We start from the raw sequence: 26,628 nt of genomic DNA, 5'->3' as shown, positions 1-26,628 counted from the left end.
GGCTCAAGTATAGCAGGGATTGTGGGGCTGGCGCAGGATCAGGCAGTGTTTCGTTCTGCTGTGCATGGGGTCGCTATGAGTCGGAAACGACTCGGCGGCACTTAAGAACAACAACAACATCTTTCTGATGTACCTTTTTTTTTGGTTGCTTATAATATTTTTATTTTCTGCACTTTTACTCTGGTATGTCCAATTTGTATTTGTTTTCACTTATCCTGCTTGAGTTTCATTTCATTGAATTTTAATATCCTTTATTAGTTCTGAGAAAGTCTAAGCCATTATCACTTTAAATATTTTCTCTGCTTCTTCTTCCTTATATTTAATTATATGTAGTTTAGACTTTCTCATTGTCTTTTTTTTTTTTTTTAAGGCTGTCAGTATTTTTTCTTTTTTTTTTTTTTGCAGTGTTTCCTCCCCTCCCCTCCCACCCTTGGTAGTCAACCAAGAAAGTTTCCATCCATATATAAAGCTTTCCTTGACTTTTTACAATAATTAACTAATACTCTATGTTTGTTCTTCTGTGATTGACTTATTTCACTCAGCGAAATGTCCTCCAAGTTCATTCACCTTATGTGGTGTTTTGCAGATTCTACATTATTCTTTAGTGTTGCATAGTATTCCATTGTGTGTGTGTACCATAGCTTGGTTATCCATTCTTCTGTTGATGGACACCTAGGTTGTTTCCATCTTTTTGCTATTGTATATAGTGCTGCAATGAAGATGAGGGTCCATATATCTGTTTTTGTTCTGGCTCTCACTTCTTTAGGATATATACCTAGTAATGGAATGGCTGGATCAAATTGTATTTCTAATTCCCACTTTTTAAGGAATCGCCATACTGCTTTCCACAGTGGTTGTACCATTTTACAGTCCCACCAGCAGTGTATGAGAGTCTCAATCTCTCTACATCCTCGCCAATATTTGTTATATTCTGTCTTGTTGAACTATGCTATTAGTGCTGGGGCCAGATGGTATCTCATTGTTGTTTTGATTTGTAGCTCTCTAATGGCTAACAATAGTGAACATTTCTTTATGTGTTTGTTGGCTGCCTGACTATCCTCTCTGGTGAAGTTAGATCTTCTCATTGTCTTTTATCTCTTCTCCTCTTTTATGTATTTTCATCTTGTTGACTCTTCTTGCTTCATTCTGGATATTTCCTCAATTCTTCTTTTAGTCATTTTTCATTTTGTTCTAACTCACCCTTTCTTTCTTATAAATGTCTATATTTGTCATTCTATAACTTTTATTGATACAGTTCCAAATTTTCAGTGACTTTTGCAAACATTACTACAGTGTTTGATCCATATAAAAAAATGGATGGCAAAATTATCAGGTAAAATTTGATGAGAAACAAGATATTGATATAGTCTCAAAGTATCTTCTTACAAATAACTTAAAAATTATAAAGAGAAAAATGGTAACTTACAGTGGAAAAACTTAACAGATTCCTTCTTAACTAAATAATCAAAGTTAACATCACCAATAATGGAACAACCTGACATTACATACCTCCTAAAGTGATGCAGTGAAAAAACTTATTGCTATTTCTGTGGTGAAAAAAAAAAAAAAACTCACTGCCATTGAGTCAATTCCAACTCATAGCAACCCCTCCCTTTGGGTTTCCAAAGGCATGTCACTGCTAACCATAAGGGTGGTGGTTCAAACCCACCAGCCACTCCTCAGAAGGAAGATTGAGCAATCTACTTCCATAATGATACCTCCTCGGAAACTCAAGTCGGATCAGACTCAATGGCGGTGATTTTTTTTTTTTTTTTTATCTCTGTGAAAGTAGATTGTCCATTCTTCCTTCCGAGGAGTGGCTGGTGGTTTTGAACAACCAACCTTCTGGTTAACAGTCAAATGCCTTAGGCACCATGCCACCAAATCATAATATGAATCTAATTATAAAAAAAAGCAGACCAATCCAAATTGAGGAATATTCTACAGAACAGTTGGCCTAAATAGTTCTCAAAAACATCAATATCATGAATGACAAAGAAAAGCTAAGGAATTATTCCAGATTAAATGAGACTAAAGAGACATGACTAAATGCAATGCATGATCCTAGACTGGATAAAGGAAAAACAAACAAACTGCCATACTGGACATTATTGGAAAAATTGGCAAATTCTGAATATGGACTTGACATTAGATTAGATTATAACGTATCTATGTTAGATTTTGCAAATTTGATAATCTTACCTTGATTACATAATAGAATTTCCTTTTCATTAGGACACTAAATACTGAAACATATACTAGTAAGGGGGCATGATGTTTGCAACTTATTTTCAAATACTTCAGCAAAATAAAATAAAATGATAAGGCAAAACTTAAAACTTGGTGAATTTGGGTAAGGATATATGGAAATTTTTGTCCTATTCTTGTAACTCTTATGTAAGTTTAAAATTATTTTAAAAGAAAACATATTTTTAAACTTATGATACCAATTTCCATAACATCTTGTCCTTGCTGAAATTTTAAAGCTCAGCTTTTATCTTCATGACCCTAGTAACAGTTGTTGCACAGTTTGTATCTGGTAACTCTTAATATCTGGTGTCCTAGAGGCAATCAGGTCAGCCCCTTGTCCCTGTAGCCTTGCAAGTGTCCCCAAAGTAGAACTCTGCCTTGCAGAGCAAAAGAGGCTCAGAATGGTGGCGTCATCAGGGTCTCAGAGCAGAGAGTGGGCAGTTCTCCAGGGTTCCTACTTTGGGCAGACCCGGATGCAGTCTCTCATCACCCCAACAGCCCACCACAAGCGTAGCAATGTCCCAGGGCTAAAGTGCCAATCACCTCCCTGATGTAGGCCAGATGATACCTCCCTCTCCTTTTGGCTTTTTGATGCTTTTAAGAAGCATTAAGATTTTTTTTTTTAATATATTAACATTAGCTTTTTATTTGTCATCAGTGGAAAGTTGGTCTGAATGACCCAGTCCATCATGACTATAACCTGGAATTATGCCTACTTTTTCATTGTAATGCAAAAGGTTTGCCTTAATGTATGAAAAAACTGGATTAACATCACAAGAAAGCCAACCACACTCCTCCTTCTATTTCTTTGTAACTATTAATCACAAGACCTTAAAACAAGTTAACATTTTATAAATAGTATCTAACTAAGGGGAGCTCTGGTAGTGTAGTGCCTGAGGCATTTGCTAACCAGAAGGCTGGCAGTTCAAACCCATCAGCCACTCTAAGCTAGATATAAATATATAGAAGTTACTTCCTTTGAGAGTTCAAGCCTTAGTTGGCCTAACCATCACAGTTCAACATAAAATCGGATCTAGGGTATTTTTAAGTATTCATTTTCCATGAAAAGTTTTGTACTGCAAGATGAAGGAAGAAAGTAAATAACTGGCTTAATTAAAAAAAAAAAAAAAAGGTGATTCAATAGGGGAATTAGATTTAAAAAGACAATACCATCTATAGACTCTTCCTTCTGGTTTAATGCTGAGCAGGCTGATGTCACAGCCTCTTCCATAGGCTGATTGGTTTTCACATCATCATCTGTGGAGACTTTAAGCCCTGAGAATTTCCACTCAGTGTAGTTCATCTGCTTCAGAACAAGACAACAATACCACTGTTGGTAATATCTTGGATTTCTTTCTCTCCTTTTTTCTAGTATTAGCTGTTTTTAAATTTAATACTGTGTTTTTAAATAAATACAAAATTAACACATGTTCAAATTGGAAAATAATTTTTAAAAACAAATGCTAAGTTATAGTGTGTGTGTGTGTGGGGGGGTGTTCAGGTGCTACATAAGTGACTTTAGTCTAGTTTTCTATGCAAGAAAGGTATTGTCCAGCACAGAGTTGGTGTTCAGCATATACTTTTTCCTTAATTTCTTCCACTTAAAGTTCTTTCTTCCACCTAAAGTGACTGGTTAAGACAGTGGTACCTAAGTTCTCAGCATAAATTGGAGAATCCATAAGATGCTGAATTAAATGAAATGGAAATGAACAGTTCAGAGTTTATTAAACCAGGGTTTATTATTGTGATTATGAAACACATACCAGCTACCAACAGCCACAGCTATTGTCTCTCTTGTGTGTCTGCTTCTGCCTCTACCTTGAGAATAACACATCTGGGGACACTGCAATCCATATTTCAGTTCTTCAGGATCTCAAAGGTTTTACCTGTAGTAAATTTCCACCAAAGACAGTTCGACTAAGATACTCCATTCTGTTCTTTCCTTGGATCCCTGCTCTTTTGCCATGTTTTCTTCTTGAGTAGGTCTCAATCTGGCGGTGCTTTTCCTTTCTTTCTCCCATATGAAAAGGTTTTCTTTTTACTTGATATTGGCCAGCTTCAATGGGAATCTCAACAGATGCCGTGTTGTCCTAAGTAAAAGGATCAGAGACAGTCTTACAAGATGATAGTTTAACAACCTTGAAACTCAAGAAAGGGATTTGTGAACTAGCATTAGACATCATTCCTCTCCTCCTGTGGAGGTGAGACGCCATCTCCCTCTACTCCCCACAATAAAACCCCAGATTCTGCTCCATCAATAGCCTCATGGCATTACGAGGGATGCAGATTAAGTTCACAAAACACATCGCATTCAGAGAAGAAACTTCTTTCACTCCAATTTTAATACCTTTTCCCTCAAATCCACTCCACATGGTTGGGAGAGATCTGCTACCTGGGGAGAAAAGGAAGCCATTTCTTCTTCAGATAAGGTCTCTAAACTGTCCTTGATGTCATTCTCCTCAGTATGATCTTCTGGTTTTAGGAAGTTCTCTGGGGGCAGGTATTGAGACTTCCAATTCACTTTCATCTCAATAGATCCATTGGGTTTCCCCACAGGGTCAGTAAGGTTAAAATCACCTGAGACATACATAAATAATAAGATCTCATCACATAAAATAGGCAAACCTTCATTTAACAACACCTCATCTATTCCCTCAGTTTTTAATTTCTTTATATTTTGTTAGTAACTGATTGTTGTTATTAGATGACATCAAGTCAATTCCACCTCATAGCAACCCCATGTGATGGAGCAGAACTGCCCCATAGTGTTTTTTTGACTGTAATCTTTACAGAAGCAAATTGCCAGGTCTTTCTCCTGTGGAGCCACTGGGTGGGTATGAACTACCAACCTTTCAGTTAGCAGCTGAGTGTTTAACCTTAGTGCCGCCACCAGGGATCCTTAGTAATTGATTAATGTCAATCACATAATCAAGATGCTAATATACTTAGGAGTAACATAAAGTAACAGTATACTTAGAATGTTTATAGGGGAAGATGAGTATTTCTTGGTTTCAGGAAGAGATAGTCAAAAGTTTCATGGAGAGGAATACAGCTTGCTTGTTATCAATCACCCTGCCAATAAGTAAGATTGCTTTACTATTACAAAAGGCTTACAATGCCTTAGTCATACCAAGAAAAGCATCATCTACACTCAACTAGTCCCTATTTCTAAAATAACAAAAGCCAAAAACAAAAACAAAAACAAAAAACTTAAGCAAATACCTCATTGCCAAATGTCAAACTTCTCCATGGTAACAGATGGTTCACACTGCCTCTCCTTTTCAAGGAGGAGTTATGGCAGAAGCATCATCTCCTTTTTAGCAGTTGTGGCATTGGGAGGAGCAAGGCCTCACACAATTCCTAAATATCCAGAAGCTTGTTCAATATGATTAGAAATAGCTGTACCCATTCAGACTTCCCAAAAAGGGTATGAGTATTCCTGCCTTACTCTCTCAGGTCTGCAGCCAGAGAGTCAAACCCTCCTAGGTACACCTGGAAAATCTGAGTATGAAACTATAGCAAGTAGTATTTAAAAATTCCAAGATATTTGCCTTTGTCATGGTCTTCTGTGGAAGTTTCTCTAACTTTTATCTGAAGTTTAAAAGAATGCAGAGAATGTATTAAGGGGGAGTGTTATGATTAGAGCTCATGATCAGATACTTAATCAACTACATGCCAAAAAGCACTAGGCTTTAAGTAAAGACAAATACTGAAAAGAACTAGAAAATTTGAAAAAGTTTGTTCAAGGATAGAGGATGTAAAATTCAGGTTGGTGAATCTACCAATTTAAGAGTTTTGTTTTTGTTGCTGAAAAGAAGCAGAAGAAGCCCTTGTATTCATATAGGTAGTAAGGCTCTAAGTTTTCTGCCTGGTTGCTCCTGATAATATTCTAAAATAATTTCAGCAGGCTGTAAGATACACTATTCCAAGCAAGTCATCAGAAAAAGGTAAACTTAGGACAGGGAAATAACACTGGACAGAGAGCACAGGGATATAATAATCTTGAAATCCCACCTTCAATGGATTTGTTTTGTGCAAGAGGTAGCAAGGGCACTTGCACTTGGCCAAGGTATGAGCCAGGCTCTGAGTCTTCATCATCAAAAACATACACAAGTAGGGCTTCCTGCTTCAGATACTGATTCAGCTCAGAGGTCACAAGCACAGGGAATCGCGCCTGGTCTCTAAAATAGGGATTGTTACTGGCTGGAATGATGGCAGTGTCATGGTCAGCAAAAGTGAAGAAGCGGTACATGGCATAGGGACTGGGTTGGGTTCCCAGCCGACGACTCCGGAGGTCGCAGCACCTGATGATCTCCACCCACAGCTCATTCTGATGTTTCCAAGCCTGTGATCTGGACTGGAAAGATGTTGGTCTTGGAATGAGGAAAAAGGGCAGCCTGACAGAATTGTTGTGAGTGCAGCTCAACACTGCTGCTGAGGAAGACCTTCAACCTGAGAGAATTGCTGTATACTAACTGGGGTCATAGAGAAACTTAATGACCTTCACCTGCCTGCAAACTGGCTCTGGCAGACAGTTACTTGAGGGGTATGCTAGTACTCCTGCCCTTACTCTTAAAGAATAGATCAGAGAAGCTTTTTTTTTTTTCTTCACAGCAAGGAGAGGTAGGCTAGCTCCAATAGCTCAAAGGGCATGATTTCATTTCAAACTCAAGCTTGACCAAAGAAAGAATCTGGACTAGTTGTGGCATGACAATTTTTCTCTTTCTCATTCAACAAATACTTATTGAGAGTGGAGGACTGAGCTGTTCTCTTGAGCTGCATGGCTGAGGCTCCTTTGGGATGTACGAATACATCATTTTCCTCACCTCCATCTCCTCCTGGGTCTCCCAGGCTTCAGGCACATTAGCTGACAGGTAGGCCTGAGCTTTCTTTTGCTTACTGCATGCCTGTAGTCTGGCTCTTACGGGGAAGTGAAGCTTCATCCAATACTCTAGCGCTCCAAAGTCTTCTCCACCAGCTCCTGGTAGCAGAAGGTATGAAAGGCATGGAGATACAGATAGTGTGGCAAGATCAAGAATAAAAGCAGTTGCCAGCCACTTTGAAAGGGATCAAAATTGGAGATCCTGGTTAGAATGGTAGAAAAAATGTGTAACAAAACTAAAAAACATAAAAAAGACCAGAACTACTGGTTGGATAGAGACTGGTGAAACCCTCCACACTATGGCCCGTAGTCACCCTTTGGGGCTGGAATTGGACTCACTCCTATGGCTTAACTTTCAGTCAAACAATATAAACAGGTCTCTGAGTTGAACAACTACACCAGAGAGATGTATTCCTTAGAACAATCAATCATGAGAAATTAGAAGGACAGAATTCGTACAGGGAGAAAGCTAAGGAGGCAGGAGTACATAGGTGGGAAGGACACAGGGAAAGGGTAACTACAGGAAGGAAGTGGGAAGAGAGCTGTTATATTGTGGGGATTGCAATCAGTGTCACAAAATAAAATGTGTACGAACTATTGAACGTGGAATGGATCTGCTTTGTAAAATTTCACCAAAATCACAATAAAAAGTTAAAAATAAAATAAAATAATAAAGGCAGAGGCTCAAGTACAGACTTTGGAAAATACTACTATAGTCTTGGGAGCACTGGAAACAAAACAGCACTTACCAGTAAGTGTGGTAGTGCCATGGACTCTCTCCACAGTGTTCAGTACCCTATCAAAGCAAATCCATCCAGCTGCAAGGGTGTGGTGCTCACTGGCTATAGCCTGGTGAAGATCTATCCAGACTGAAGCCCCTTGAAGGTAGCGCAAGAAAAGGGAGTCTGTCTCCACCACATACTGAGAGGTGAAGTCATACAGAGGCTGTGACCCCACAGCCAGTGGAGTACAGTGAGTCTCAAAATCATAGAAGGAATAAGTACAAAAAGTGGTAGGTTGGATATCTCCAGCCTGAGCCAGTGCAGCAGATGTCAGGAAGGCCTGATGGAGGTGCAGTTCAAAAAGAGTTTCACCTTGATGCAGCAGAGAAATGTCCACTTTATCCTCATCTCTATTGGCTGGTAGTGTTTCCAGACATAATGGCAACTGTCGAGTGCCATAAGCCATATCTTTCAGCTGTTCTAGAGGGGAAAGAAAACTGCCTATCCGTTAAAGGTAGAGTGTTCTATCCTAGCATAAAGAAGGGTGGGTAGAAAGAGACTGAAAAACATGGTGAAAGTTTAAGTTGTGATTATTTGAAGAAACCATGTGATTCAAAAAGAAAAGCAATAGAATGACAACAAGGAGATCTGAATTCTGATAACAAAATAATCCAGAGTCTGCTTTAGAGAGAAGGTACAAAATGAGTGATTGGAAAATAAATGGTAAGCTCAGGAAAACACTGGAAGCACAGTTTCACCACATACATGACACTATTTGGGTTTACAGTAAGATCCCATTAATTAGTTGATAATTCCCTTAGAGAAGCACCAAGAACACAAAACATGAATATTCCAATAAACAGAATAAGTCTAGGATATTGGCTATGGACAGAATAGCAAGTTATAGCCACAGTGTCTATTACGTTGAAGCCTACCAAGAAATGTTTCCCCTTCTCCAGCTAGATGACTGACAAGAATCTTTATTCTGTTAATATTTGGTTTCATAGTAAGAAGGTAAAAATATGTTCTTTAAGTCAAAAAGTCATGGAGCAAGAAATGAGGGAGGAAACTTACTAGAAAGAAGTTGAAAATATTGGTAATGGGATGAGAAGATATTTAGACTATCTACCAAATCTGAGCATTACCTTCCATGTCCAACCAATCAGAAACTTTGATAACTAGTCTGCTTCAAAATGGGGAGTGTTAGAGTAGTCACCGTGTGTTGATGGTGAAGGTCCTATTTTAAGAGTTAAAGCAGTAAAATAAAAATACTCTAGATACATGAGAATGTCTTCATGTCCAAAATAATGGCATATGGAGATTAACTAATTAATGGTTTCTTAATTGATAAGACTAATACAACTAAACTTTTGCATTGTATAACAGGGTTAATTATCTTAGTATATAAATAACTTCTACAAATAAATAAGATACTATTAAGAAATGAACAGAGGACAAGAATTCTCAAAAGATATAATACAAATAACTGATCAACATATGAAAACTCTTTAGGTTTACCAGTAACCAAAGAAATATGTACTAAAAAAAATCAATCTTCAGAAGTAGGTAAGGGTATTTATTCTGTACTGTTCCAGAAGAAAGACCTTGAATCTGAATGACATGAGAATTTCAATCCAAGGAGAGTTTCTTTTATCATATTCACACTGGCATGGTTAAACCATGCTCCAAAATCCACCTCCCTTTATTCTGGTAGCGTAGTGCCTAAGGCACTTGACCACTAACCAGAAGGCTGGCGGTTCAAACCCACCAGCCACTCCTCGGAAAGCAGGTTGGGCAATCTACTTCCATAGTGATACTGCCTCAGAAACCCAAGGAGGAATCATTATGAGATGGGTCCGACTTGATGGCACATAAAACAACAACAACAACTTTACTCTGGTTCCATGCTCACTAACAAACCTGCTTACTGATTCTGCTTTCTAGAGAGAATGCCCTGAATAATGGTTTCAAGTAGTCTTATGATAGCAATGGAATAGCCACTACTATAAAACAATAAATGAGCATTTGGGATTAAACATGTCTCTGGTGAATTCAGTTAATGTTAAATCATGTCTCTTACTGGTGGTGTATTAACACAGCCAAGTTTCTTGATGTACAAAGCTGAGACCAGACTCTGGTCAGCAATGCCTGTGTATGAAGCCTGCATAAATATCCAGGCAGCACCCTTGTCACTGTCAACATCCTCAAACTGCAACAAAATTTTAGAAACTTTTAGAAATCACAGAAAAGGATGATGGAAAATGAGTTATGAAGTTCTATTATCAACAAAAACTGCTTTAGGTCTGGGTTGAAGAAACAATCTCAAGAAAGTGTGTCATATCACCCAAGGGCTGACAGTGGCACTCTCTCATTCTCAAAATAGAATCAACTCATGGAAGCAACTGCTGATTCCTAGTGAAAACTCTCCTAAGAAATCAGAAAAACACATTGACATAGTAGAGGAAAAGAGTTCCTAAACTACATATTATAACAACAAAGATAATAGGACAAAGAAGAAGGGGAGGAATACATCACATGCCAAGGTCATAAGAGGTAGTTCTTAAATGGGTACACAAAGAGGAATATATGTGTTAGCTGTATGAAGGGTTCCAAGATGAGGATAACAAAGTGCTAAGACTTGCCAGATGTTGGAAGGCCATGGCTTCTTAAAATATCTTCCAGCTGCTTGATACGATTGGTCTTGAGGTCTAGGAGTTGATTTAACCTCTCCAGTTTCTCTTTGCTATCTTTATTTTCATTATCAGCTTTTCTCATCAATGCCTCCAGTTCCTCCTGAAAAAAAATCGTGTCTGAATTTTTCCATCTCAGTGGCCCAGAGCTAAAGAGTCCAGATAAAAAGTAGCATTTTCTGGGTAAAGGAGACTCTGCTATCTCTTCAACTGGGGAAGATGCATCCACTAGTGGGTTTCTCACTGACCCCTCTATGACCAATTGTGCTATTAGTATCATAGGGTAATATTTTCTTGGGACTGACAAAAAGTGAACCTGGAAGCTTCACACCTTCCATTTTCATTAGCTGACCCCTTCATTGGCTGCTATTGAGAAGGTGCTATGACCATGTGTGAGTCTTCAAGTTTTTCAAAGAACAGCATATTCTATATTTGTATAGGATAATATATTACCTTGCATCAACTCTGGAAACCCAGGCCTTGCTTCATTCCCAGTCCTATAAGTGCTTCCTACGTGCCCCTTTACTATCCCCTTCTCCCCCCATATCATCTGTTCTTGCACCTGATAACACTCGTTGATTTGGCGCTGCAGAAGAAGCATGTCTCTGGTCTTATCCAGTTCCAATGTGGTCTCTGCATGTGATGCTTGCAATTCACTTAACATTTGGGAAAGTTTCTGCTCTTCTTGGTTTCTTGATTCATAGGGCTATAGAAGGGGAAACCATTAGTAAAAGGAGTATAAATGTGATAGGTACAGTAATAACTATTCTCCATAAAGAAGTTGTTAGTAGTAGGTAAAATGTTAGCAGCAGAATCGACTCCAAAACATAAGAGGACTTGTATTACTTCACAAGTGCTCTCTTCCCTAGTTCTTCATGTTCAGTAGCAGCAGTGAAGGAAGGTTATACAGGCTCTAATGGCCGCTGGCTCTTCAGCAGGTCATTTCAAGTCTTCGTCTGAAAAAGATTCTAAATTACATGAGCTGTAAAGGGTGGGAAAAATGGATGGAGCTATGACGCTATCTCTACTCTCAGCCTTCTCAGATCCTTCCAAATATGGTCCTCAATCCAGTCAAAATATTATCTAGTTACTTTTCAAATCCCTTTATCTTTTCCAGGAATCTTTCTTTGCCAGAGATCTCTCTACAGAGTGGACTTGTTTGTAAAGAGGATCTTACCTCTATCTGAGCAGTTTCTTGGAATTGAGCTGAGTGCGTGAGTGGTTCTGACTGCTCTTCTGAAGATTGGGAAATTGTGTTTTTCTTTTGTAGAATCTCTACTTCCTGTTGATGCTTCAGAAGCAAGTCGGTAACTTCAAGCTTCAGATCCTGGTTTTCAGCTGGGGGAAATAATAACCCAGTAACCAGAGTTGAATCGAGTGTGAATTAAATTTTCCCACTAACTCTCAATTCATTTTATTAATTTGTCCTTCAGAAGGAATTTTCTCTTATTTCTACAAAGGAGTTCTAGCTTATCAGCCAAGTAAAATGAATTGATTCTTGCACTACAAAAACAAAAACAAAAAAAAAGCATCTTTATTACTGTAGAGTGGTGAAAAGGACAGCAATAACAAGAGTCACCTGGCTAACTGAACAGTCCAAATCTTTTGACAGCACCATTTCTACCAGCATTTCTGACTTCTAGGATATGGATTCTCTGTGGCACCCATCTCCATACCTACTCTGACCTGGAGAGAGGATAGGCATTTCACTGTGTATGTGTTTTAGGGAAAGAAGATAATCTCTTTTCATTGTGTGGGAATCTATATATTAGAAAGGGGGTTAGATTAGATTACTGTTAAGGTCCTCAGAAGACTTCACTTGTACTTCATACATACCACAGGGTCCTTACTGTGTACTCCTAAGCTTTATTCTCTTATGGTTCCTGCCTCTATATTTGTTGTATGTTATATTCTTTTTCCTTCACTCTCCTATTTGAATGTACTGGAATATAATGTAATATAAATTTGGTAAGACTAAATTATCAAGATTCAAGTAGGCAAAAAGAAGTCAAATGAAGGTCTTTTTGATGGAACAGCTGACCCTTGAACAACACAGGTTTGAACTGCATGGGTCTACTTATATGTGGAACTTTTGCAATAAATATATTGGAAATTTGTTTTTTAGAGATTTGTGACAATTTGAAAAACTTACAGATGAACTGTGCAGCCTAGATATATATATTAAAAAAAAGGAAGAGGAAAAAAAATTTAGGTATGTCATGAATGTATAAAATATATGTAGATATTAGTCTATTTTATCACTTACTACCTACCATAAAAGATACAGAAATATATCATAAAAAGTTCAAATTTATCAAAACTTATACACACAGGTACTTACAGACCATAATGGCACCATTTTCAGTTGAGAGAAATGTAAACAAATATAAAGATTTAATATTAAATCATAACCACATAAAATTAATTGTGGTACAAATAATTTTGTAGCTATATCCTATTGCTATTATGGTGAGTTCAAATGTTGTGAGTGTCTGTTTATAATATCATGTGACACTAATCATCTCCATGTGAGCAGTTCACCTTTCCAGTAAATTATGTATGGCAGTAAAAAGTGATCTCTTGAAGTTCTTGTGTATTTTTCATTGTGTTTAGGACAGTACCATAAACCTTGAATAAAACCATGGGATCCATACAAAGTGCTATAAGTGGTGCTGGAAGTGCTCCCAAGAAACAAAAAAGTCATGATATTACAAGAATAGGTTAAATTGCTTGATGTGTACCATGGACTGAGATTTGCAGCTGTCATTGCTTGCCATTTCAAGATAAATGAATCCAGCCTAAAGACCACTGCAAAAAAAGAAAAGGAAATTTATGAAACAATCACTGTAGCTATGCCAGCAGGTGTGAAACCTTGTACTTTTCATGGAATACATATTTACCTGTATTGAAAATGCAGCTTTTAGGTGGGTGCAGGATTGAGATATGAAAAGTATACATATAGACTCTCCTATGCTTTGAGAAAAGGAGCTCTGGTAGCATAGCGCCTAAGACACTTGACTGCTAACCAGAAGCCTGGCGGTTCAAACCCACCAGCCACTCCTCAGAAGGAAGATGGGCAATCTACTTCTGTAGTGATACTGCCTCGGAAACCCAAGGAGGGGTCGCTATAACTTGGGTCCAACTCGACAACACATAACAACAACAATAACATGCTTTGAGAAAAAGTGAAGTCATTATATGATAACTTACAGAAAAAGGAAGGTGAAAGATCTAAAGCTGGAGAATTTAATGCCAACAAAGGATGGTTTGACAATTTTAGAAAGAAGTTTGGCTTAAAAAATGTCAAAATAACAGAAGCAGCAGCTTCTGCCGACCAAGAAACAATAGAGGAGTTCCCAAATGCCCTTAAGAAAAGTACTGAGGGAAAAAAAAAATAGGAGATGTAAATTCTAATCCCAAATTTTATTGAACTAAATATCTGCATAGATAGGCCTTTGAACAAAACCACTCCACAGACTTAGCCTCTGTGAGCTTTTCATCTGTAGGTTGGTACGTGGTTTTTCACATCCCTCCAAGCACCATATGTATGCTCATTTGTAAAGCTCTCAGGAAAAAAAAAAAAAACAAACAAACTTCCAAAAGACCTTTCCTGACCCCTTAGACTAGGATAAGCTCCCCAATACCTGTTTAATTTCTGTACCATCCCAAAACACCCCATAAAAAGAAAAGAAAAGAAAATTATTGAGGAGAAAGGATATCTGCCTCAACAGGCTTTTAATGCAGACAAAAGTATCCTATTCTGGAAAAATAAATGCCACAAGGGACATTTATTAGTAAGGAAGAGAAGAAACCACCACAGTTTAGGGTAGAAAAGGATAGGCTTACTGTTTTTTGCAAATGCCGTCGGGTTTATGATCAGGACTCCCTTGTCTATAAAGCTACTAACACCTAAACCTCAAAGAGAAAATATAAACACCAGCTGTCAGTCTTTTGGTTTTTCAACAAGAAGGCTTGGACAACTAGAACATTTTTTTCTGGATTAGTTTCATTGGTATTTTGTCCCTGAAGTCAGGAAGGACCTTGCCAGTAAGAGGCTGACTTTTAAAGTTCTTTTGATATTGGACAATGACCTTAGCCACCTAAAACTCAATGGGTTCAACACTAAAGGTGTGGAAGTGGTATACTTGCCCCAAAACACAACACCTGCAATTCAGACTCTAGATCAGAGGGTCATAACGACCTTTAAGGCTCATTACACTTGGTACTCTATGGAAAGGATTGTCAACACTATGGAAGAGAACCCAAATAGAGAGAATATCATGAAAGTCTGGAAGAGTTACACCATTGAAGATGCCATTATTATTATAGAAAAAGCTGTGGAAGTCATTGAGCCTTAAACAATAAATTCCTGCTGGAGAAACCTATGTCCAGATGTTGAGCATGATTTCACAGGATTTATGACAGAGCCAATCAAGGAAATCATAACAGAGATTGAGCATATGGGGGCAGATAAAGTAGGGGATGAAGGGTTTCAAGATACAGATCTTCAGTTATGGGAGAAGAGAAGGGCAGTGTTTGCACAGAGAGATAGTTTGTGGGGTAGGACTGCATGGGAGGGAAGGACACAGGGAAGAGGTAGCTATGGGGAGGAAGTGGGAAGAGAACTGTTACACTGTGGGGAACTGCAGTCAATGTTATGAAACAAAATGTGTATGAACTGCTGTGTGGAAAATGAATTTGTAAACTTTCACCCAAATCACAATAAAAATTGAAAAGAATATATGGATCTTGGAGAAATTCAAAAGCTAATAGACACCACACCGGAAGAATCTGTAGAAAATGACTTGATGGAGATGAGTGCTGAACCAGTGCCAGACAATGAGGAAGAAAACATAGAAGAAGCAATGCCAGAAAACAAATTGACATAAAACAATCTGGCAGAAAAGTTCTGATTATTCAAGACAGTTTTTGAGATCTTTTACAACATGGACCCTTCTATGATATGGGCACTGAAACTAGAGCAACAAAAGTAGAAGAGGGATCAGTGCCATATAGAAACATTTTTAGAAGGGGGGAAAAAAAGACAGAAATTACAAAGTATTTCTATAAAGTTATACCAAGAGTGCCTTTCCTGCCTTACTTTCCATCTCCTTCACTTCTTTCTTCTGCCTCTTGTGAGACAGCATGACCAACTCCTCCCCTTCTTCCTCCCCTTTAGCCTACTCAGCACAAAGATGATGAGATGACCCACTTCCATTTAATGAACAGCAAACCATCATGCTGTACAGTTAATAAACTCATCTGTTGTCTACATTTGTGAGTGTCTTCATGTGAAAATCTATTAACTGTATAGCAAGGACTGTGTCAATTGACTATGTTACTGGTAAGGTTTCTGGTCAACAGTAGCCTATGAGTAGTTAAGTTTTGGGGTAATCAAAAGTTATATGCCAATATCTAACTGCACAGGGGGTCAGCACCTCTAATGCCCACATTGTTCAAAGGTCAACTGTATTTTAAAGTCTCCAGAATAACTGTATGCTATGATTCAAGAGTTAAGATGAGAAGAAGGGAGGGAGATGGTAGTGGTAGACAAGAGTAATTATTTCATTCTCAATTTCAGGTATCTAGTGTTCAAAAATCATGGATCAAAATCACCTTTAAACTGAATGAGGAGAATGATAAAAGGCAGATAAATTCATTTTTAATACTTTTGATAAGTAACATGAATATTTTAAAACATAATAAATTTTAAAATTAGCATCCCTTCTCATGGAAAGAAATTATGCAGGGAAAAGAATGCAAGTTAGATTGATGTTATGTTTCCTGATTGTAAATATGTTCTCATTTCCAGTGTTCTTATTCTAGTTCTCCATGACCCACACAAGAATAGGGTAAAGTATGAGGACTGGGGAAATAACAGCTGTGGTAGTTATGTTTGCGTGTCAACTTGGCTGGGCCTGGTTGAGTGGCTGAGCAGCTGGTGGTAGTTATTCCTCATGATGAGACTGGCAATCAACTCCATGGTGGAATCTACCACAAGCAGCTGAGTAGCTGCCTTTGGGATGTGGTCTGCTTCCTGTATTTAAGGAGAAGCCTTGGGAATGGTCTCTAGCTTATGGCACCTTAAATCCTGCATGTAGCTGTGTCGCTGTTCAGCAGCCTGCCATGCTCTGCCGACCTTGGGACTTACAATGGACTTGAATCAATGGCCTGCAGTGTGATTTGGTAATATTGGGACTGTGCTTTTTTATTTTGTCAACCTTGGGCTTGGCAGCCTCAGCAGCCAGTAGCTGTCTGAGTGAAGAAAAGCCTCTAGCTTCAGTGGGCCAGGAGCTGGAGGCAGAGCTAAAGCCCAAGGCTGAGAGGCTTTCACCCAGCTCCTAGAGTCTGGCACTTTGAATTTGGACTTAAAGCCTCCAAATCGTAAGAATAAACTTCTGTTTATTTAAGCCATCCCATTTGTGGTATATTCCCATCAGAGCGGCACTAGGTAACCAGAACAATGGCCCAAGTTCCCTTTTCCCAAACCAGAAGTAGAGGGTGCCACACTTGAGAGGACTCCTCAAGGCCCAACCTACCTTTCTCTTTGCTCAGCTGAAGTAAGATATTTCTCTTCTCCTCCAGCTCAGCATTCAGGTGATCCTGCAACTGAGAGACTTTCTCCTGTAGCTGCTCTCCTACAAGCTCATTGTCCCAGTGAGGCGCAGTACTGCTGTTCAGCATGCTGAAAATAGGAAGTGAGCAAGGAGGGAGGGGACACTCGTCAGACAACACTTGAAAGTAAATGATAGGACGTCTCTATTACACACTTTCAGCATCTCCTGGACCTAGTTCATCATTCACTCTCCTACATGTTTTTCCCCTATTTTATCTGTAACTGTCATTTACCAACTGTCTTGGAACTTTGGGGTCTTATTGGACAGTTGCTCTGTTTAGCTCTCAAGTATTCCGTTGAGCAAATACCCCAAGTCATACTCATTTTCCAAGGAACTTGTCCAGTGGGATGGCTTTCTTTATGCAGGGAATCATGTACCAAGATGTTCTCAGGCCTGTAAGATCAGAAATAAGGTGCAAAATATTCCTCTTCTCCTTACTCTATTCCTCTATCTGCCTTCACCAATAGCCAGTTTAGAGAATACTTGCCTTTGAATTAGATTATAAATTATTATACCAGAGGGCTCTGGTGGTGTAGTGGTTAAGGTGTTTGGCTGCCTGTTCAAACCCACCAGCCACTCCACAGAAGAAAGATGAGACAATCTGCTTCTGTAAAGATTTCCAGCCTTGGAAACTCTGTAGGAGTTGCGATTGACTTCATGGCAGTGAGTTTTGTTTTTTAAATATACCAGAGGGCAAGAACTAGACTTTTCAGTGACTATACCTTTTACTCCAAGGTCCCTAAGTGATGCAAACAGTTTATACTCAACTGTGGTTCTAACTCACCAGAAGGTATCAGAAAGCCTGGTGATCTGCTTCCATTAAGACTGCAGCCAAGAAAACTCTATGGAGCAGTTCTACTCTGAAACATATGGTGTCACCCTGAGTCACAATTGTCTTGATGGCAGCTAACAAGAAGAACCCTGTACCCCATAGTATTTAGCTGTCAGGGCAGACTCATTTTGAACACAAAACACACATGGCTAATTCTTGATTATTTACACAAATGAAGTGACATTAATAGTGAAATATTTATTTCTGTTTATGTCTTTTTTCTAATTTTAATAAATATGGTCTAAAAACAACTTGCTCAGGTTAATACTAAGATTGCTTGGCATTTCCTCACCATACATCACAAGGTGACTGAAAAAGATAATATTCTTCGTGATAAAGGGAAGAGGACAATAGCAATGTTTGTCACAGGGGGTCCACGAATAGATATCCCCACACTGCTTTGCTTCACTGAGTTGAGAGCATCATTGTTTCCTGATACTACTGCCAACCATCTATTCCAACTCACAACGATGCTATAATACAGAGTATAACTATCCCATGAGGTTTCCCGGGCTGTAAATCTTTATGGAAGCAGACTGCCTCATCTCTCCCATGGAAGCGGCTCATGGGTTTGAACTGCTGACCTTTTTTTTTTTAGCAGGTGAATACTTAAACCTTGATTCTCCGATTCCGAGACAAAAGGCAAAGCACTATCTGGCTTTAATCACTATGCCACCAGAGTTTCTATGATATGCTCAGATAACTGCCCCAATCTGCCATCTACTGCCCTTAACTGGGTCAAAAGAAAATTTTAATTTTTTCAAACTTCCAAGTGTTCTTAACCACAAAAGACATACATGGATACACATTCATTGCAAAAAATTGAAATAATATAGAAGTATATAAAACAAAAGTGAAGGTGCTCTTTGCCCTACTCCAAACCTCTTTGTATCTCCAGTATATCCTCATTAACAGTTTATGGATCCATACATACACATAACAAAAATTAGACCAGCATTAATATTAATATATTAATTTAATGTATTATTTGCTTTTTTCTTTTAACAATAAATATATCTTAGACATGTACCTCCACCTCATTTATAACAGCTGGACAGAATTTCCTTCTAGGGATGCATCATGATTTAATCAATCCCCTATCAATGGGAATGTGGGTGGTTTCTAATTTTTTTTAATTTATAAACAATACAATAATTGTCAATGCTTATAGGATTCCTTCAGCATTGATTTAAAAAAAATGGAATTGCTAGTACAAAAGATATGCATATTTAACATTTTGGTAGTGTCAGATCCTAAAAAGATTATTCCAATTTATGCTTTCACTAACAATACTGAACACCATTTTTCTCATACCTTATCAAAACTAAATATTATTTTTAAAATCTGGAAGGCATTTTTCTATAAAAACTATGCAAACACATATGAGCTGAACATTTACATTAGGTAGATACATTCCTTGGAGAGATCAATCATGGGAAGATAGAAGGGCAGTCAGTGTATGCACAGGGAGACAGCTGGGGGTGGGGCAGGAGTGCATGGGAGGGAAGGACACAGGGAAGTAGCTATGTGGGGGAAGTGGGAGGAGAGAGCTGTTACATTATGGGAAATTGCAGTCAATATCATGAGATAACATGTGTATGAACTGCTGTATGGAAAGTGATTTTGCTGTGTAAACTTTCACCCAAATCACAATAGAAATTTAGGGGAAAAAAAAAAATGCAAACAGTGCTCTAAGACCCAAATTTGGTACTCACTTTTCTAAGAGTTTCTCATAATTGTCATTCAGCAATTTTCGTTCTTTTTCCAAATCTTCAACTCTCTCCTGAAACTAAGAATGATAGTAGAGTGCTTGAGATAACATTTTGAAATCTATTGCCCTGCATAGGTTTTCTCTTTTCTCTTGCAATGTGGGGATAGGGCAAGAGCTCTTCTATGCTCATCTCCTATGTCAATGATGGAGAGAGGAATCATTCAACTAGAGAGAACAGAACCAACTCAAAGTGGAGTAAAAACTTTTAGTGGAATTGATGATGATTCTCTGAAGCAAGTTTTCATGGTGTCCGGGTTTCTACTGCTAGGGAAGAAGCAGTACATTTTGAAAGAGTAATAACTTTGGAGGAAAGATGTCACTATGAAACCCTCTCACAGTTTAATCTTGAGAAAATTAGTTAACCACATGGAGCCTCATTTTTCTCATTTGTAAAACTGAAATACTGGTAAGATACACATTTTACCATCTCTGAAGTTAGAATGTAGTTTGTTATTGATGGTATTTTTTAATTATTATGGTAATTTACCTCCTTCAGAGACACTTGCAGGATAGCTACATCTTCCAGTTGGGTCTTCAAGCTCACAGCCTTTTTGCTCTCCTCCTTCAGCTCTGCCCTGAGCTCATTCACCTGGCCGAGGAGGGCATCATGAGCTACACCCAGGATTCCCTGATTCTGAGACAAAAGGAAAGGCACTCTGGGGATGGCCATATTACTCAGCAAATGGTGGTCTCAAGATACTAGTAATCCTAGCATTCTTCAGTAGTTGTCACCAAGAGTGACCTTGATTAGTATTCCATTGCTTTTGCACTGTAAACTGACCTTACTTTTCATCCTAGAATTTATCTGGAATTATAGTTTCTCTGTTAAGTGAGAATTTTCCACTCTGGGAAATTGTAATTCATAATTTAAGCCTCTTTTTTCCAAGGTTCAAACTAAGCCCTAACTCTAAGTTAGGTGCCATGTTTAAAGGGTGCCTTTAACTTTCTAAACTATCTGATGCTTTTTTGCGATGACATAGTCCTCCCTTTGCACCTGAGAAAGTGGCAGCTGATATCAGATGACTCCAGACGTAAAGTGACTATATTTTAGGTGAACTATATTGTTTCTCAAGGAGCTCTGGTGGTGAAGTGCCTAAGGCATTTGATTGTGAACCAGAAGGTTGGTGGTTCAAACCCACCAGCCACTCCGTGGAAGGAAGACTGGGCAATATACTTCTGTAAAGATTTACCACCTCAGAAACCCAAAGGGGGTCGCTATGAGTTGGAATTGACCCAATGGCATTGAGTTTAGTTATTGGTTTTAGATTGTTTCCCTGGTGAGGAACATCTGTGGCTGATTATGCTGGGAACTCTGATTTGTTGTTGCTTTGTGTTGTTAGTTGCCACAGAGTCCTACTCATGACATAATGTTATGTATAACAGGACAAAATATTGTACCATCTTCACAATTGTTGGTACGTTTGAGTCCAATGTTGTAACTGTTGTGTCAACCCATCACATTGAGGGTTTCTCTCATCTTTACTGGCCCTCTGTTATCACCATCTGTCTGTCAGTTTCTTGTTCTGTGGTGGCTTGTGTGTTGCTATGATACTGTTAGCTATGCCACCCATATTTCAAATATCTGCAGGGTCATCCATGGTGGACAAGTTTCAGCAGAGCTTTGAGGCTAAAATAGAGTACGAAAAAAGGTCTGGCAATCTATTTCTGATATTAGCCAGTGAAAAACCTATGGATCACTACAGAGCTCTGCCTTAGTGACCATTAATCATTGACATTCACTCAGCCCCAACTCCACATCTGTCACCCAATTATAGGGATGAATCTGGCCAAATATTTAATAACACCAGAGAAGATTTGTGACAACTTTGTTGTATCCCATCACATCACACATGCTGGAAGAATTTTCTTAGGACTCTTTGAACAAATGCTATAATTCTCCAAAGCAATAGCCTGAAAAACACTATACCAAATATTTCTCAATGCAGATCTCATATTCAGTTTTTATGGAGATAGTGTAATGATATTTTCTGACAATAAAATATCAGTTGTCTTAGTAGAAACTTATAATAACTTTGATTTAGTTGGCTAAATTCTGATGTTGTATTAGTTGGAGATAAATATGAATTTATTTGAATTTGATTACTCTATTAACAAACAGAGATTCAAGGAATCTTTATTAAGTACCTTCTGGAGCAGGGTTTCATATGCCTGGAAGAGAGAAATAAGTATTATTCTATTGATTTATCCATTGGATATTTATGTTTGGTATTTATTTATCTCTATAATAAACATCCTTAAATATTTCTTTTTCCAAAAACACTCTAGGGGGACTTCCAGTAAGATGAAGGAATAGGCAGACAAGCGACACAGACCCTCTTCAACAAAGAAAAGAAAAACCAATTGACAGAGATACAGAAGATCCTGGAGCCCTGAGCTTTGAAAGGAACTATACAGAAGTGGATTAGGCACCAACCAGTGGAAAAACCTGAATGAAAACAGTGAAAGATGGTCAGAGCTGTGGACTGTTAGCTACTCTGACAGGACCAACAGCCTGAATACTTTCAAGTGGTATTGGGACCTGAGAATTGACCTAAAAAAGATCAGCCCTGGTCACCAAGGACTGCAGGGATGACTATGCTGGTGGCCTATGACTAGGAAGGGAAACAACACGGTGGGAGACAACCTGAGCTGTTGACTTTCCGCTGTCCGGAGGCAGCAGCCATTTTGATTGCTTACACCAGCAGCCATTTTGGATACTTAAAGTGACCGAAGGTGCAGCCATTTTGAATTTTTACAAGTGGCAACCATTTTGGATTTTAAAGTGATAGCATCTTCATTTGGATTCCAGGGACCTAAGGATAGGCTCTGTTTGCCAAGGTTGGAAGGGATATATGAGAGGCTGACAACAGAAAAGGACACAGGTGGTGACTGTATAAGTGCTGCCCACTAGCAAATAGAGGAGCACAGCACAGTACCCTGCTTACATAGATAACATACAAACAAAACAAAGAAAATGAAAATTGTGGGCAAGTCACTCCAACATACAATCACCAATTAAATATAAACACAAAAACGTCACAATGCCTTGGAGACAACAGAGCATCACAGTCCACACAAAGAAGTAAGATAAAGCAGGAGAAACAAGGGACCAGCATAGAGACCCAAAACACATTCCTGAGGAAGATGCAGCATTAGAACTCCCTGATAAGGAATTCAAAATAATTATATTTAGGTATCTTCAACAAATTGGGAGACAGATCAAGGAAAACATGGAGAAAACCCTAGAACAATTTCAAAAGAAAATACAAGAACAAAATGACAAAATAAATGAAAAATTAGAAATGATACAAAATCTACACACGGAAATCCAGAAGACTAATACTAAATTTTCAGAATTAGATAAGACATTGAATGGGCAAAGGAACAGTTGAATCAATGGAAGACAGAATTAGGAAGATTGAAGGCAAATACCTGAACACTTCTTTGGAAAGGAATAAATCAGAAAAAGAGCAAAACAAAATGAAGAAAGCCTAAGGTTCATGTGGAATACCATCAAAAGGAATAACCTACATGAAGAATTCCAAAACAGGAAGAAACAAATAAAACCACAGAGAAAAGTGTCAAATATTTGTTGGAAGAGAATTTTCCTGGTATGATGAAAGATGAGAATATATCCATTCAGGAAGCCCAACAAACCCCAAACAAGATAGACCCCAAAAGAAAATCACCTAGACATATCATCATCAAACTTACCAAAATCAAAGACAAAGAAAAAATCATGAGAGCAGCATGGGAAAAACAAAAGTTACCTACAAGGGGCAACGAATAAGACTAAGCTTGGATTTCTCAACAGAAACCATGTAGGCAAGAAGACAATGGAATGATATATATGAAACACTGAAGGGGAAAAATTTCCAACCAATAATTATGTACCCAGCAAAAGTGTCCCTCAAATATGATGGTGAAATTAGGACATTTCCAGATAAGCAGAAATTAAGGGAATTTGTTAAAACCAGACCAACCTTACAAGTGATGCTGAAGGGTGCCCTTTGGACAGAGAAGCAACAACAGCCAACCACAACTGACCATTAACACACATGATGATATAACCCAGAAACCAATGCAGCTATGGAAGTGTCCAAAGTAAATAAGCCTACAAGATTGTAAACAGGGAACCAGAGACATCAATTGACAAATGAGGACAACAAACCAAAAGGAGGGAAAAAACTGTCATTACAGAATTTCTAGTTGGTAGGGAAGTCAAGACAACTACAAGATAGAATGGACCGTTTTAAACTTAGGAAGAAAACTATAAATCATAGGGTGACCTCAGAGGAAAATGATAAACCTTCATGTCATAAAAGAGGACCAGCATAAATATTCAGCAAATATTAAAACAACAGCAATGAAGGAAGTGATAACACAATTAATAAACAAAACAAGCTCAGCATGGAAAATTATATGGAACAAAGAAATAGACACCACGAAAAAGCACATAACAAAAATGACACCAACAAATTCATATTTGCCAATAATTACATATCTGGCAAAGGACTTATCTCTAAGATTTATAGCGGAAGAGTGGGTGACCAAATTATGGTACATACACATATGGAATGCTAAGCAGCACTAAAGAATAATGTATTCTGCAAAACACCGCCTAATATGGATGAAGTTGGAGGACATTGTGCTGAGTGAAGTAAGTTGATCACAGAAGGACAAATATAGTATTAGTTCATTGTTGTGGAGGGTCAAGGAAAGGTTTATATATGGAAGGAAACTTTCTTTGTTGATTGCCAGGGGTGGGAGGGGAGGGCAGGGAACACTGCAAAAAAAAAAAAAAAAGCATTGACCCATGTCACTTTAGTTTTGTGTATTTCACTGCACATAAATTATATTTCAATAAAATGCATTAAAATAAGGGAAAAAATATGAGTGGAAAAGGCAGTAAATTGAGTAATTTTATTTAATGTAACTGAAAATATGTATATGTAATGAAATTATTCCAAGGGGAAAAAAAAAAACTCTAATTTCCATAAATCAAGTAAATTTGTGTACTTGTTTACTAATTATTACTCCTTTTCACCTGCCCTACTTGGCCAGCTAGTCTGTGAATGTAGTAAGTTACATTATTTCTTTTGAAAGGATGAATGGTCAATTATTTACATTTGCATTGCATTTAGTGGGTTATACAAGAAGAATATTTAATCTCAAACTAAGTGCTATCTGTTTCTCAGCATGTTTCAGAGGGCCTCCTTCCAGTTTTAGAAAGAGAAACAACAATAATCAGCTTGACAACTACAGCAACCATTTGTTGAGTAGTTACCATGCCTTACATTGTATGTTACTAAGTGTTTCATTATATGTTACCTTATGAACTTTATCCAGCCACTCCTTGGAAGGAAGTTTGGGCAATCTACTTACCTAGTGATAGGACTCAGAACCCAAGGAGGGGTCGCTATGAGTCAGATCCCACTGGACGGCTGTGAGTTTGGTTTTTTTGTAATCTTTATAATTGTTTCACATATATTACCTCATTTAACCCTTATTCTGAGAGGTAGGTTTTATTATCTAAAGTTTGAAAATAAGAAAAGAAGTTCAAAGAAGTTCAGAGAGTAGCTTGCTAAGAATAGGTAACAAGAGACAGAATGTTACCTCAGCCTGTATAACTCCAGAGCCTGTGGTGTTTGTTGACCACCATATTTTACTGCTAAAGGATTAAGGGAATGCAAACTCACTTTAGTATATGTGTAAGAAAGCATAACTAGAAAGGTAATTTGCTAAAGAAACACAAATTGTGTGTCTTACATTCAAAAAATAAATTGTGGGCAATGATCCATTATTTTAGATCTTCTCTACTCCCATTTCCTGCCATTAACACACATAAGGAAATTCTTTTTTTACTTTTTCCTTATTTTTTTTAATAGAAACATATAGATTTTTTAAAATCTAATTCTACAAAAATAGCTACTTACTAATATAACTTTAAATTACCTTCTTATCCACATTTTCACATTTTTTAATTGTTACCAGAGTTAACCAGAAAACAAGCTTATGCATTGTTCTCTAAAAGACATCTGCTTAGAGGTTGGCCTTGTGAAGATGCCGTTAGCCTTTATGAGAACAGATAATTGGAGGGCATTGCTAACGCTAGCCAGATCCAGTATTGGTGAAGGGCACCACTATCCTCTAATCACCCAAGCTAGAAACCCAGGAGTCATCTTTCATTTCTCATTTTCCCTCATCCCACTCCCTTTTGGTGACAAAGTCTGTGTTTCTACTTCCTGGACATCTCTCAGTATGGTCCCTTTCTCTTCCGGTCCTTGACACAGCCTCACTTTGGGCCCTCATGTTCTCTCTCTTGGACCACTGCAGTAATCATTTTCCTGATTTCTCTGCCTCTAGTCTTGAAGTAGGCAACCTATTCAATCTCCTGCCAGAATGATCATTCCTTGTGGTTTTGTAATTTTTTTAGAAATTTGAAAAATTCAGAAATATACAAATAATACAGTCATCTATAATCTACTGGGAGTTCCTGAGAAGGAACTCCTGGGAGGTACAAATAGTTAATGTGGTTGACTGCTAACTGAAAGGCTGGAGGTTCAAGTCCACCTCGAGGTGCCTTCAAAGAGAAGCCTGGCGATCTCCTTCTGAACGATCAGCTACCGAAAACCCCATGGAGCACCATTCTACACTGCCATGCACCAGGTGATCAGAAATCCGAATCAACTTGATGGCAACTGATACTGATACCTACTTACAAGCTGTCCTCTCACTTTTGTAAGTGTCTTGAAGGCAGGAGCTATCTTATCTATCTTTGTAATCTTTCTATCCCAGTGCTTTGCACAGTTCCTGACATTCAATAAATATCTATTCAGAACAAAAAGAACAGGGTTGACTTAC

At 38.1% G+C, this 26,628-nt stretch overlaps 1 protein-coding gene across 1 annotated transcript in view; it reads right to left on the bottom strand.

Moving 5' to 3' along the window:
- Positions 1-26,628, bottom strand: part of RPGRIP1 (RPGR interacting protein 1) — a 65,955-nt gene that overhangs the window by 22,290 nt on the left and 17,037 nt on the right. Inside the window, 14 exon segments of the mRNA XM_007951234.1 lie at positions 2,720-2,730; positions 3,432-3,556; positions 4,137-4,340; positions 4,643-4,827; positions 6,265-6,607; positions 7,077-7,231; positions 7,882-8,334; positions 10,497-10,647; positions 11,107-11,250; positions 11,722-11,882; positions 17,084-17,229; positions 19,709-19,782; positions 20,252-20,398; positions 21,910-21,933. Of these exon segments, the coding sequence (XP_007949425.1) occupies positions 2,720-2,730; positions 3,432-3,556; positions 4,137-4,340; positions 4,643-4,827; positions 6,265-6,607; positions 7,077-7,231; positions 7,882-8,334; positions 10,497-10,647; positions 11,107-11,250; positions 11,722-11,882; positions 17,084-17,229; positions 19,709-19,782; positions 20,252-20,398; positions 21,910-21,933 (2,323 nt within the window).

Source organism: Orycteropus afer, unplaced genomic scaffold (assembly GCF_000298275.1).
Source record: "Orycteropus afer afer isolate SDZICR_OR568_19922 unplaced genomic scaffold, OryAfe1.0 scaffold00292, whole genome shotgun sequence".
Taxonomy (NCBI): Eukaryota; Metazoa; Chordata; class Mammalia; order Tubulidentata; family Orycteropodidae; genus Orycteropus; species Orycteropus afer.
The sequence above is the reverse complement of the archived record's forward strand: the minus strand, read 5'-3'. Positions and strand labels throughout refer to the sequence as shown.